Source organism: Triturus cristatus, chromosome 12 (assembly GCF_964204655.1).
Source record: "Triturus cristatus chromosome 12, aTriCri1.1, whole genome shotgun sequence".
NCBI lineage: Eukaryota > Metazoa > Chordata > Amphibia > Caudata > Salamandridae > Triturus > Triturus cristatus.
The window spans coordinates 224,370,099-224,383,951 of NC_140595.1; the positions used below are offsets into that span (position 1 = coordinate 224,370,099).

A 13,853-nucleotide genomic window follows, 5' to 3' on the forward strand; every position below is an offset into this window, starting at 1 on the left:
AGCTGACATGAATGAATTATGTTAACAGTCACACTGACTGATATGTATATATTCATTATAAATATCCTATTTAGTTGTTAAGGTACCTGGATTTTTAGATGAACCATTGTCTTTGAAAAAACTGTACACCTAATTCACTTCTGGTAAAGAGAAAATCCATGTTTTTCAATTTAAGAATTTTAGGACTCAAGGTCCTTTCAACATTTTTGAGAACATACAAATACTTCTGTAGTGCTAGTACGCCAATAAAAAGAAATAGGGTAAGGATTGTATTCAGAAGGCAGGGTGCTGTGCACTGTATAAGACATCGAGGCATATCACAGAATCCGTTTCTATTTCATATAGGACCAAGTGGCACATCTCTTGATATACACCAAGGACTTAATCAAGCCGACTGTCTGACGGGACCTCTTTTGACCCAATTATTTGTTGTATGGGACACTTAAAGACACTGTTCCAAGATACCGGGGACTCAAGGTATAAACTCTTCAGAATAACTAGGAACTCTAGTTCGGTCCGTTCCCCCGCATAGTTTCTAGCATAATTCTAATTTCCAGTCAAGTGGATAACTAATTTTTATGGTCTTCCCTTAATAGCTCATTGCAAGCTAGGAAATGTACTTCTAGCTTTTTAATTTAAAATGAAGACTGGAATTCTGATAATGCTAAAAATTATCAAGGTTAAAAACCAACATGCTGATGCACAGCAGAAGGGATGAGCAAATACTCTTCTACTGTCTTATGTAATATCTAGAGATCCAAACACAACGTTTGTAGCAGCTTGGCTGTAAGGTGAAAGGATTCTGGGTGATAAAGCACATGGAGCTGATACTTGATTGGCAGGTGAGCATCAGTGTTGAATTGTTTTCAAATTTCTGTTCAAACTTCTCTGGAACACCAGTTGAAGTCACCTGAAGTTGAGCTCCTACTCATTCCAGCTGAATCTTTGTCTGTTTAGAGTATTTGGCAAGCTGTTGGATAGTCTGGTACATATTGCACAGAGAAGGCAAAGTCGTGATTTAACTCTGTTTTTCCCTTGATAACACTGGTGTCTTCCAGCTATCTGGTTCCAAATCTAAAGTAGGGTTATCAGATTAACTTGACCTCTAAAATTTTGAATTCTGCCTCCTTGGTTGACCAATGGCTGCTCGTGGACAGTTCTTAAATGTGGACTTGCCAGCCCTTTCAATGAGGCATCTGTGGTTTTAGTGCTTTATTTGTAGAATGAGTGCCAGTGCTCAAAGCTCTGCTCGGAAATCAGCAGGCGGTGCAATTAAATGTTGGTGCTCCCAATACCATGGCTGCATAGTCTTTATTTCACCTTGTGCCTCTTTAACTCATTACAAGACACTCCATGCCCCTTTATTTCACTCTCACAGGTTACTGATTTCTTTCTTTATGATTTTTTTCCATCATTCTCTTCCCCTCTCTTTCTGTTTTGTTTTTCTCTTTCTTTAAATATTGGAAACAGAAAGTTAAACGCTGGTCCTCAAAAATAAGTGCTAGTTGTTCCCATCAGCTCAAATTAAGCAGTGTGTGATTCTAATATGTGCAGTTTCTGTCTCTAAAAATATAATCTTGCTCTTTCCATCATGAGAGAGCATCCTTCACTGCGCTTTTGTCCGGCATGTGCTCCTCCAAATGGTGTGTGGAGCGATGTCACGGCTGGCCTAGCACTTCCTGGAGCATCCACATTCTAAGGTGTAATAGGAAACGAAGAGTAGGCAGGACAAAAACGCTCCCAGTGTGGCTCTTTAGCGGTGAACAATGATGGAGCTCTTCAACTCTACAAATGCCATCAGAGCTACAAGTTTGCTTCCACTATATTCTGACAAATAGGCGTTCAGCTGAAGCACAAGTTACTTACTTGTGTAACGATATATCTGTAAGAGACATTAGTTAGTGATAGATTCCTTACCTTAGAATAATCTCCAGGCGTCAGACTGGATCTGGAAAGTTTTTGTCAGCAGTACCCCTGCGCGTTGGTTGGCATCGTCGTACGGCTCCGCGAGATGACGTCATCGGAGCTACTTAGAAGCGCCCGCGCGCGCTGTCAGTTCTGTACATGCCAGAGACCGACTACTGGTGCAATAGAACTAGGGCCCTGAAAGGGATGACCTGAACCCTAGAGAACAGTTCACAGAACGGGGAGGATGGGCGGGCGGTAAGGAATCTATCACTAACTAATGTCTCTTACAGATATATCATTACACAAGTAACTTGTGCACCTGAAAGAGACACGTTAGTGATAGATTCCTTACCTTAGAATATACACCCAAGCAATTCAACCCTGGTGGTGGGTCTGGGAAATGAGATTACACCAGAAAGTCATGGAGAACCGAACGGCCAAAGAAGCCGTCTCTCTGGACCGGACTGTCAAGGAAATAGTGCTTAGTGAAAGTATGCAACGAGGCCCAAGTGGCCACCTGACAGATGTCTTGTAGAGGGACGCCGCGCCCCAATGCTGTAGTAGCTGCTGTCGCCCTGGTAGAATGGGCACGCAGCCCAACCGGAGGTTCTTTTTTAGCCAGAGAGTAACAGGCTTTAATGCACAAGACAACCCATCGGGAGATAGTTCGCTTGTGCACAGCCCGGCCTTTCTTGGCGCCCACGTAGCCAACAAAGAGCTGGTCATCCACCCGAACTGTTGTGTGCAGTTGAGACAGAACAAAAGCGCACATTTGGGGTCCAGATGGTGGAGCCGCTCCTCTTCTCTTGAAGGGTGCGGAGGAAGAAAGTGGGCAGAGTGACAGTTTGCCCGAGATGAAAGGCAGAGACTACTTTTGGTAGAAAGGAGGGACGCGGTCGAAGCACAACCTTGTCCAGATGAATCGCCAGGAAAGGAGGTTTGCAGGACAGAGCCTGGAGCTCACTCACCCGTCGAGCAGAGGTGAAGGCCACCAGGAAGACAGTTTTCAAAGTAAATAACCGCAAAGGACAGTTATGAAGAGGCTCAAAGGAAGCACACATCAAGTATGTGAGAACCAGGTTCAAGTCTCATTGAGGAATCACAAATGGAACAGGAGGGAAAAGGTGAGTAATGCCTTTGAGAAATCTATTGACAACTGGGGACTTAAAAAGAGAGGGCTGATCAGGCAGCCTAAGAAAGGCTGAAAGAGCAGAAAGGTAGTTCTTGATAGTGCACAATAGAACCTCAGAAAGAGGATTTACAGCTTTCGCTGTGCACCATGCCACAAATACTTTTTTCCACCGACAGGCGTATACCATTTTAGTGGAGGGACGCCTGGCTGCCAGAATTACATTACAGACTTCAGGAGGCAAGTAAAATGGAATCAGCTGTCGTCGCTCAATATTCACGCAAAGAGGTGGAGGCTGGACAGGTTCGGTGGAGGACCGTCCCCTGTTGCTGCAACAGGAGATCCTCCCGAAGAGGCAGTCGGATCGGGGGATCCACACTCATACTGAGTAGCTCGGGATACCAAACTCTTCGAGCCCAGTCCGGTGCCACAAGAATGACATGGGCCCGGTCGCGTCTGATCTTCTTCAGCACTCTGGGCAGAAGTGGTCTTCCTGACCGAAACCCAGGACCAGGGCCGAAAGATCGGAATCATAGCCTGAATGTCCCGGACTCGCTGTTCGGGAGCATAAACCCAAAACTGCGCCGTATCCAGAACCGCTCCGATGAAGAGGAGCTTCTGAGAGGGAATCAGGTGCGACTTCAGCACGTTGATTGAAAACCCCAGCAAATGCAGGAGGTTGGCCGTAGTCTGGAGGTGGGAGACTACTGCCTGGGGCGAGCCCGTCTTCAACAGCCAGTCGTTGAGATAGGGGAAGACCGAAACCCCTGATCTGCGCAGATGAGCTGCGACCACTGCCATCACTTTTGTGAACACCCGAGGGGCACTTGTAAGGCCGAAGAGGAGCACGGCGAACTGAAAGTGCTTGTGGCCCACCGTGAACCGTGTAACGCCGGTGGGCTGGCAGGCTGGGGATATGAAAATAAGCATCCTGCAAGTCCAACACTACCAGCCAGTCTTGCGGGTCTAGGGCAGACAAGACCTGAGCAAGCGTGAGCATCTTGAACTTCTCCTTCCGGAGGAAGCGATTGACGTCCCAGAGGTCTAAAATAGGGCACAGACCTTTGTCCTTCTTTGGAACCAAGAAGTAGTGGGAGTAACAACCACGGCCTACTTCTGGCGTCGGAACGCGCTCGATGGCCCCCTTGGCCAAGAGGGCCGCAACTTCCTGCTGGAGTAGTGCCAAGTGATCCCCCGACATGCGGTGGTACTGAGGTGGCATGGCTGGAGGGGTAGACTCGAAGGGAAGGGAGTAGCCCCTTCGGACTATTTGCAGAACCCACCTGTCCGAACTGATGGCACGCCAGTGGGGGAGGTGATGGTGAATCCTGCCACCCACTGGCGTCCGGTGGGCCTGAAACACTGGACTAGGAAGGTTTTGAGGCGGCGGCAGTTGTGGTGGTGGACTGACCTGCCCGCTGTCCTCTGAACCCACCACGTCGGGTACCAAGCCTGCGGCTGCACTGAGACTGTGGCTGCGCAGGCCTGCGGGTCAGAAAGGAACGCGATTGGGTGCCTCGACCCGGACCTCGAAAGGAGCGAAAAGTGGACCCGGAGGGAGTGCACGTGGTGGCGAGACCCAAGGATTGAGCCGTAGCCCGAGAGTCCATAAAGCGTTCCAGGGTGCTATCCGCCTGGTCACCAAAGAGGCATGTGCCATCAAAGCGCATGTCCAACAAAGTGTTCTGAACATCCCCGGAGAAGCCAGTTGTTCTGTGCCAAGCCTAACAGCGGAGCGCCACCGTTGCGGAACGTGCCCTGCCGAGTGAATCGGCCGTGTCAAGTCCACAACGGATAGTGAATTAAGCTGCATCTCTCTCCTCGGTAATGGACTATGGAGAGCACTGCCCGAGCTTCCACAGGGCACTGAGGCAGGACCTGTGCCACCTTGTCCCACACAGAATGTGAATAGCGGCCCAACAGGCACGCAGTATTCACCGCCCGCAACCCTGAAGTGGCAGAAGTGAAAATCTTTTTCCCAAACTGCTCTAGTTTCTTAGATTTTTTGTCTGGAGGGGCAGAAGGGAATGCGCTCGGCGAGGCAGAGGCCTGGACAACCAGACTCTGAGGCGTCAGATGTTGCTTTTGAAAGCTGGGGTCGCCTGGCATCGGCTGATGGTGGCGTGCCACACCCTTATCCACAGGTGCCCCTGTGTTGGGTTTGTTCCAGGTGCTCAACAGGGTGTCGGTAAGTGTCTCGTTGAAGGGCAGTAGTGGCTCCGCGGAGGACAATGCTGGTTGCAGCACCTCAGTAAGGAGATTGGTCTTGATAGGCACAGAACGGAGCTTGAGGTTAAGAGCCTGAGCCGCCCTACGCAACACCACAGAAAAAGTCCCAACCTCCTTCGTAGCCACGGACGAGGGGGACAGCATACCAGGGTGTGGAGAGAAATCCAGATTCACTGGACCCTCCATGCCGCCTTCCCATTCAGGCTCATCCTCGCATTGAGCTGCAAGAGGGTCTTCAGACTCCTCCCAGTACTCCCCTTCATCCACCGGTTGTTGAAGAGGCCGGTAAGGACGAGGTGCCCGGGGAAATGGGACAAACTCCCCACCAAGAAATGGAATCGGGGGGTAAGAGACCAATTCTGGTCCGGCACCGTCCGGCGTTAGCGGCGGCGGCGCAGGGTATGGTGCTGGCGTAGCCAAGGTCAAAGGTGGCGGCACGGAGGCAGACCCACCCAACGGGTCCGCTGGACCCAAAGGCGCTCCGGAGGGACCCGATGGGCCAAACAAACAGCTCATAGGTGACAGGAAGGCCTGTACCTCGTCCAAAGTTGCGTGCGGACCTGGAAAGGGCGGGTAGGCCGCAGGCAACAACGGAGGCTCCTGCGGGGGAGTGATCGCCCGCTCCCTCCACCGTGTCCGCTGAGGGGTAGACTAAGAGCGACATCGCTTCTACGACTTTTTATGGCACCGTGACTTACCTGTCCCCGATTCTGATGAGCGATGGTGTCGGGTGTATGAGGTCGTGAACGGTGATCATTAGTATAACTGGTTTCTGATGTAATTGTTTTACACTCAGATTAGGGACTGGAAGTCAACTCCCTGACCCCTTTTCTGACCAAGAAAAAACTGGAGTAAAACCCCTACTTTTTTACCTTGAGAAAAGTTTCACCACATTCTTTATGATGAGCTTTAGAACTTTCTTCCACAGGACATTCAGATGTAGGTGATTGTACTGCTCGATTTTCCCGGCCTTTCTTGTGTTAAAGAGGGACCAATATGACTTCAGTCTCTTTCCATTCAAGTTTAAGGGTTAGAGTAGTGTATAGAGCCTATTTATTAGGCACTTCAACATGATCCTGTGTTCTTCCCCATAGATCAGGGCTTGCACACATAGCCTAGGGGATAGATTCGTCAGTATTAGGGGTAACCTGTCCTGTAGTGAGGGTATTTCATGGAGCCGTGCTGAATTCAGGCCTGGTAGGCCTCAATCAGGAGAGACTCCATCTTTCTTTCTGCTCCGGCAGCTTGGGATGTTTTTAGGTCGAGGGTGATGTTTTAGTTATGAGGTGTTATTCGCTTGGAGAGAACCGGTTCAGGCCGGCCCTTATCGAAGGATTGTATTTTTCTTCATGCCGAAGACACTACATCAGGCCGGCCGGCTGGGAACGTGTCCTTGGCACGGGGAGGTACAAGAATTTGGTGGGCGGCAGGTTACGGGCTGGAATTTTCCATGAGGAAATGCACATCTATATTAGTAAAAGTTTGAGGCAGATACTGGCACTTGCTTTTAGTCCATAGGCGGCACCTGGCCGTTAGCAGTAAAGCTACTACTTATTCCAGGGAAGACAGATGACAAACTCGAAGGTGGAGAAAAACCGAGAAATAGATATTCCAAAGAGAAGAGAGTAGCCGATGAGGAAGAGGTCCCGGTGACTCGGAGAGGGAGACGGGAGTAAATCCGTGATTGCGGAGGTGTGACTTCCAGGCGAAGCCGAGGCGCAGACGAGAAGGGAACCTAGATGACCATTGAGTGCAGGCTACATACGACCAAGGTGATGTCAACCCCTTACTATTAGAGTGTACAACTTAATCTTTCACTTTTCTTTGCAGGTTATGTGATATGTATTATGTTCCGTGAGCGTGCATGTAGTAACTAAATAAAGTATTCAGTTTGTAGTAAAGCAATATGTGCTACGTGTTCTTGTATAAGAGGGTAACCTATTCTTCTAGTCAGCTGTGACTTGACATGAACAGATGTTAATCCTGATCAGGTAGGTGGTAACTGAATAAGGGAGAAAGGAGCCCCTCGAACTGGGGAACAGGTTGTGCTCAACTAGCCGTCTTTGTGTGATCTGATACATAGTAACACTGATTCCCTTGTTGTTAACTCCCTTGTTGTATGTCGTGGTAATTATAGGATGAACTCGTAAAGGCTGCCGTCTGGGCAGGAAGTCCTGGGTCCGTTTGGGACCGCGAGGCTGTGGCTGCCGTCTGGGCAGGAAGTCCTGGGTCCGTTTGGGACCGCGAGGCTGTGGCTGCAGTCTGGGCAGGAAGTCCTGGGTCCGTTTGGGACCGCGAGGCTGTGGCTGCCGTCTGGGCAGGAAGTCCTGGGCCCGTTTGGGGCCGCGAGGCTGTGGCTGCCGTCTGGGCAGGAAGTCCTGGGCCCGTTTGGGGCCGCGAGGCTGTGGCTGCCGTCTGGGCAGGAAGTCCTGGGTCCGTTTGGGACCGCGAGGCTGTGGCTGCCGTCTGGGCAGGAAGTCCTGGGTCCGTTTGGGACCGCGAGGCTGTGGCTGCCGTCTGGGCAGGAAGTCCTGGGTCCGTTTGGGACCGTGAGGCTGTGAGGTCTTGGTATACATGTATGTAATAGGAATTCCCTGTCCTTAGGTGGTATATGTGGTTATTTAGGTGTAAATAGGCCCTAGGGAGGGGGTAACGTTCTGGTTTGGGTTAGAGAGGCTCTGTTGAGCGGGTTCCGAAAACCCAAGCAGAACAGTGATGTTCTCTCTTGGAAAGCTTTTAACCAAATTCTATCTAATGTTGCTACTGTACTAAGAACCAAAACCAGCAGTTTGAAGTGATGTCTAACCATGCTGGAAAGAAGCCTTTGTTTCTGTTTCTTAATAGCACGGGATGGTAGAGGATGGGCAAACTTGCAATGTCAGATTTGCCTTGCTTGGTATTTGGTTCTTTAAGAGGCTATTCTGCCTTCAAGTAGGATTATTGTACTTTGCAGGTGGCGCGTTCTCTTATACTGCACATATGATTGGGCATGGCAGTGATTAAACTGTAAACATAATTTTACAATGTACAGAACTAACCTTTCCTTTTTTCTTTGAATACTGAGCCATTATTTGGTTGCAGGCCTAACCCCATATTGGTTATTGCTGCACACATTCAAGGAGTGCTTTCCCAGAAGCCTAATCAAGCTTTGACACAAGAGGACTACTTCCCCTCTAAAGTGCTATAGTTATGTTCATAAACAATACAAAAAGACAATATTTGTAACTTGTCAGAAGAAAACATATGGTACACGTTAGCCTGGTAAGGCATACTGCCTAGCCTTTTGGAACATTTACTTAAAATGTATGTATTGTTGAACAGCTTGGGATGCATAAAAAGGACAAACTGAGGAGATTGTCCTGCAGTTTACACAGTTGACAATGAAAGGTAAATTTCGATAACATGGAGCATACAATAATAGTGACACTTCTGAGAACTGCAATGCAATAACCTCACCTACTTCATTGATGCATAGACAACATCTGACGGATGATCAGAAAAGTTCAGATTGGAAATATTCTATAGTCATGGATCGCCGATTTGTGGGAGAAAGTGATGGAAGAGGCAATAAAAGAAAGGCAGAAATAATTAAAAAAACAATCCATGCTTTTAACTGGCCATGTTCTTGTGTACATACCCTCTCCTTGTAGTAGAAGGAGCTGATGGACACCTGCTCCTTTTCACTGCGGGTGGGGCTCCCGCTGTACAGCCTTAGGTTGCCTGCGGGCTCTGTGCGAATCTTCATCGGCGTCACCAAGCCACTGTGGTAGGCTGACAGAGCAGACAGGGACCTGTATGGGAGAAAAAACATTTTATGATATTCTAATATATTCGGCCTGTCATTTAGGTTCATATGACCACTTGGCTCACTGGAAACTGGGACCACTTCTATACAAGTTTAGGGGGCTTTCAAAAACACTCAGTCGTCCTCTGCTTATATCTTTCCAAGAGACCTCTCTTAAGTAAACAATCTTTAAAAGTACCTGCAACTGTCCAAAAAGGTCAACAGAAATGATGAGCAGGCTGATCTGGAAGGTTGTTCACAGTATTAATCCTTTCATATATAAGGGGGTTGGAAAGCAGTTTTTTTTCAGTACTAGTAACACTGCCAATCACGATATGCTATAACACAGGTGAAACTAACACAGCAACTTTGAACAGCAGAAACAGTGTATATAAACTAAGGAAGGATTTAAGAAAATATGTAAAATAAAGAGCGCAATCATCATGCCATATTAATGAAAACCACCAACAATAGAAACAAGCATTGGCATAGCCAATAGGTCTCGCCTTTGGGACCTTATAAGTGTTTAGCCATGCAACAGTTGCATAACTAAATACTTATAAGGTCCCAAAAGCGAGACCTATTGGCTATGAAAAGCAGCCCTGCGGCCGCGAAAGTGAAAGTGATCGCGGTAAAGCGCGGTAAAGCGCGGCGTGCGCGCCCGCGCACATGCACTGTAGCTCTAGGCTGGCCTGGTAACACTTTTTGGAGCCCTCTCAATAAGTCTCACCAGACCAGCGCATGCGCTGGGTCAGGCGAGACCTAAAGGATTAAGAACAATGGCAGGTGCAATGCACCGTTTGTTGGAGTATTAATTTTTCTTTTGCCCTTCCCTTGTCACCTCTTCCTACTAATTGCACCAAATTTTACTAACACCAGCAACTGTTTCACTGGTTGTAGATAGACAGATAGACACCTCCCCGGCCCCTCCCCCCATGTATTCTAGATTCATGCATTGCTTAAGTCAAAGCAAGGGCCGCAGAACATAACTCGGATAAGTAGTGTTTCAGTTTTAGGAGCTTAGAGCCCCAGCACCCCTTCTTGAGTATCTTTCTTGTCCTCTACACTAAAACACCAAAGAGGAGCCAGTCTCTTCACCACTCTTCAATCTGATGGAGGCCTGGCTGTAGATGTGGGAAAAGCTTCCAGAAATGGTGCATTTGTCCACAAGTTAAGTGATGGTTCTGGTCACCAAAGCTTTGCAAATGATGGAACAGGTTTTGAGAATGGTGCGGGTGGCAAAGGGAGCCAATGGACTAACATCAAGAAGTGGGTGATCTGATCATAATTTTTCTCCCCCTGGATGAGACAGCTGTGGTTTGTAGGATGCCGTTAAGGGGTGCCAGTATGGAGTTTGGAAGGCCATGGAGCAGGACATTACCACCACACAGATGCAAGAGCACAAGGGCCTGAACAGCAATTCTGAAATTACGTTAAGGAAAAGAAAATTCATTTTCTTAAAAAGAAACAGCTGCTACCAGGTGGTCATTTTTTTTGACAATGTGCTTCTTGAGGGTGAGGTTATGTTCGAACATGAATGGAAGCGACTTGGCATTCAGTGAGAGTTGGGGTTTGAAGCCTTAAATGTTCACATCATTGAGTCAACTTCCTACTATTCCCTTCTAGTTATTCTTGGCAAATAACAGGAATTCTGCTTTGTTTAGGTTAAGCTTCAGGTAAGTGCTGGAAATCCAGGTCTGGATGAGGTGCAGGCGGCGTTTGAGGTGTTAGATCTCTGAAGCAGAGGATACTTTCATGCAGAGTTGTGCATCGCCAGCCTATTGTGACTCTTGATGCCGTTATCGGTGATCAGATCCACTAAGGGTTCTATGTAGAGGCTGAAGATGACAGTAGAGTTTGGAACCCTGGGGGGAGGCAGATGTGATAGGAAAGTTTTGGGAGGTGCCCAATGTTGACAAACCGGTGCTGACTGGAAAGGTAAAAGAAGAACCTAGGTGCTATATGAGACGCATTCTTGTTGCTTTCGATGTTTGGATCGTCTTATTTTTTTTTCTTCAATGAATAAGAGGTTGAGAGAATTGCACTTGTATTTGGAGTGAGGGATAAACGGGCCACTGTCAAGGGGTTGCTGCAGTGATTGGTTGCCTTCCCAAATGTTCTGCTTCTGTAGATGACATTGATGATGGAGTTGGTGTGGCACTTTGGTTTGGCTGATATGATGATCTCTCTCGGTGTTGTGCAGAGGAATTTCAATATCATCAGGTTATCGAGATTTCTGTTTTGCTTTGATTTTCATTTCGGCCTACAGATGCAGAGCTTATTATCAGTGAGGACTTTAGAGTTCTAGGTTGCTGAAGGTTTTGACTTGTACTGATGTACTGGAGCTTTTATGTTCCCATAGTTTAAAGTCATTCAGAAGGGTGTTGGCATCTGACGTGGAGTTGACAGTGTGAGAGAGGAGTTAATGCATTGTTATGCTGCTGCAGCACATGGCACTCTAACAGATAGATTTTTAGAGTTTAAATGTACTTTATTTGAGGATATTAAGGATGAAATTGAACCACCACATGCATGTGCACTTTATTCAGATATGGAACCTTACCACTGAATTACTTTAGAAGTAGATGGACCCAGGCTACTGTAACCATGACGTGCCCGCATGCTCCCTTTGTCCGGAATCATTAGACAACTAAATGTTTTTTTGTCCCGGTTATGTGCAGACTAGGAAAAAGTGGCTAATACCTGTATGTAGGCTTCTATCATTTAAGCAATCAGTACAGGTGCTGCGAGTACTTAGATCAGATTCTACAAAGTGGCTAGAATTTGCCATATCACTGTACTTGCTATACACCTGGCGCATTAGGTCTAAGTTGCTACCGGCAAGGTAAAGCCTGGTACATCATTGGTTAAGACATAATATGCTAACATTATTACGAAGCTGTTGACAATACTTGTTTTAATGTTAATGGTCAAATGTTCTTAATCTTTCTAATTATTTTAAATGTTTTAATCTTTTTATGTCAGGGTCTTTTATTCATTACTGTATAATGTAATTTATTAAGAAGATTGTTGATAAATTATGTGAATGATCTCCATTTGATCGAATAAAGAACTACTACAACTACTAGATCGTCAATGAAGAAGTCTTTGAAGAATCTCAAGGTTCGTTCCTCTCTTTTAGGGTGAACTCGGTTTGTTGTAAGATGGTGAGTAGGGAGAAAAGGACGGTAAGGTAGTCATTCAAGTCCAGGAGTATGGGTGGTTTTCATTGGTTGCTGATTATGTTCAAAAGGTTAGGTTGTGGGCTTAGGAGTGCTTTTTGCTGGGTGACACCCTGTACCACATTGAGTCAGTCCAAGAGGCTGAGGAGTGTTAATGATGTTTTTATTTAACTTCTGTTGCCTAGGAGGTTGAAGTCTCCCAAGAAGGTGGTGTGGGTGTGTTGGATGGATGAGGTGGCGAGGAGACCTGGGAATTTATCAACTACGTCCTTGTTCTGAAGGGAAGCCTGTTGATTAGCTGGAAGGTGGGGGTATTAGTTACAGACAGCGGGAGGTGGCATTTCAGTAGCACCATGGAGTTGAGTGTCACTTCCTTGAGTATGGTGCAGAAGGACTTACTGATCATTGCGAGAACTCTTAATTTGTTATGTGCGTAGTCCACACAATAGATGCTGTTGCCAGTGGGAAGAAGGGTGTCTAGAATGTGGGTGTGTGAGGATGTGAGTGGGGTGAACCATGTTTCAGTGATGAAGAGGGTGTCAAGGTTGTGTGGGTGATGTTATCTGCGATGACTGGTGCATCGAGTTCTACAATAGGATATTTAATGAGCCTGAGCTGCAATGTGTATTCTGGAGTTTGAGGGTGTGGGATATGTATGATGTTGATTCTGTGTTCTGACAGTGGTTTACAAGTGTTTGGGTCATCTTGGAGTGGGTGTGATTGTGGAGACTGGCAGTATGGCGTGCTGGGAGAGACACACAACCTTGTAATTTCAGTGGAATTAGGGTTCTATATAGAACACAAGATTGACATTCTGGAAAAGTGTCAATAGCTTTCAATAGTTCATGGTTACCAGACAATTTACAGGCAATGGCACAGAATATTCCCTAATTAAGGGGCATACCTATTTAGGATAAAGGGTGACTCATCCACGAGGTGGCATTCTTCATCATTGGGACCTACTCCTCGTCGGCTGAGGGGGGTAATACCTGACTGAAATGCTTTTGGAGATATTTTATCCCAAGTTCAAGAAGCCGGTATGGCCTAATGAACTGCCCCCATGTGTGAAATGTCTCTTTTCATCTAGAGGGTTAATGGTAATTAGATATGGGCCAAAACACTTTTAAGTGGTTACAATTACCTATGGCAATCTTTGTTGTGAAATGTATTAATCATGGCTGGATTCTATGGTAAGATTAAAAACAATAATGGATTCCCTGGGCATTAGTATTCACAGAATCCTAAACGGCCAAAAGTTTCTCTTCTCTACTGGTCCCGTAGGAGTATAAACATTCAACAGGTCTTATAACACTGTACTAGACACAAAAAAGCGGGGGGAGTGGGGGAACTCACATGAAAATCTGTTGTACATAAAGGCTGGTAAATGACACCATTGTTAGTTTGTAAATACATCATATACTTGTATGGAATTTACCAGATCAATGTCACCATAAGGACCCAATATATAGTTCCACAGAAGAACATACTATATACAACACAATGTGAAAACATGCATCCGTAGTAATGGGTGCAATGAAGTGCCTTACCCTGTCTAAAAGTAATCAGGGCTTCATGGAGAGCGGAGGCTTGGTAGTGCTCTGGTTGAGGTTGGCAAGTCTGT

General features: G+C 46.7%; 1 protein-coding gene across 4 annotated transcripts in view; it reads right to left on the minus strand.

Moving 5' to 3' along the window:
- The window catches only part of WDR59 (WD repeat domain 59), a 766,237-nt gene that overhangs the window by 299,108 nt on the left and 453,276 nt on the right, over positions 1-13,853 (minus strand). For all 4 annotated transcript variants that reach the window (XM_085636815.1, XM_085636817.1, XM_085636814.1 and 1 more), the window contains exon 18: positions 8,904-9,057. In XM_085636815.1, coding sequence (XP_085492941.1) covers positions 8,904-9,057 — 154 coding nt within the window. The remainder of the gene's footprint in view (positions 1-8,903; positions 9,058-13,853) is intronic.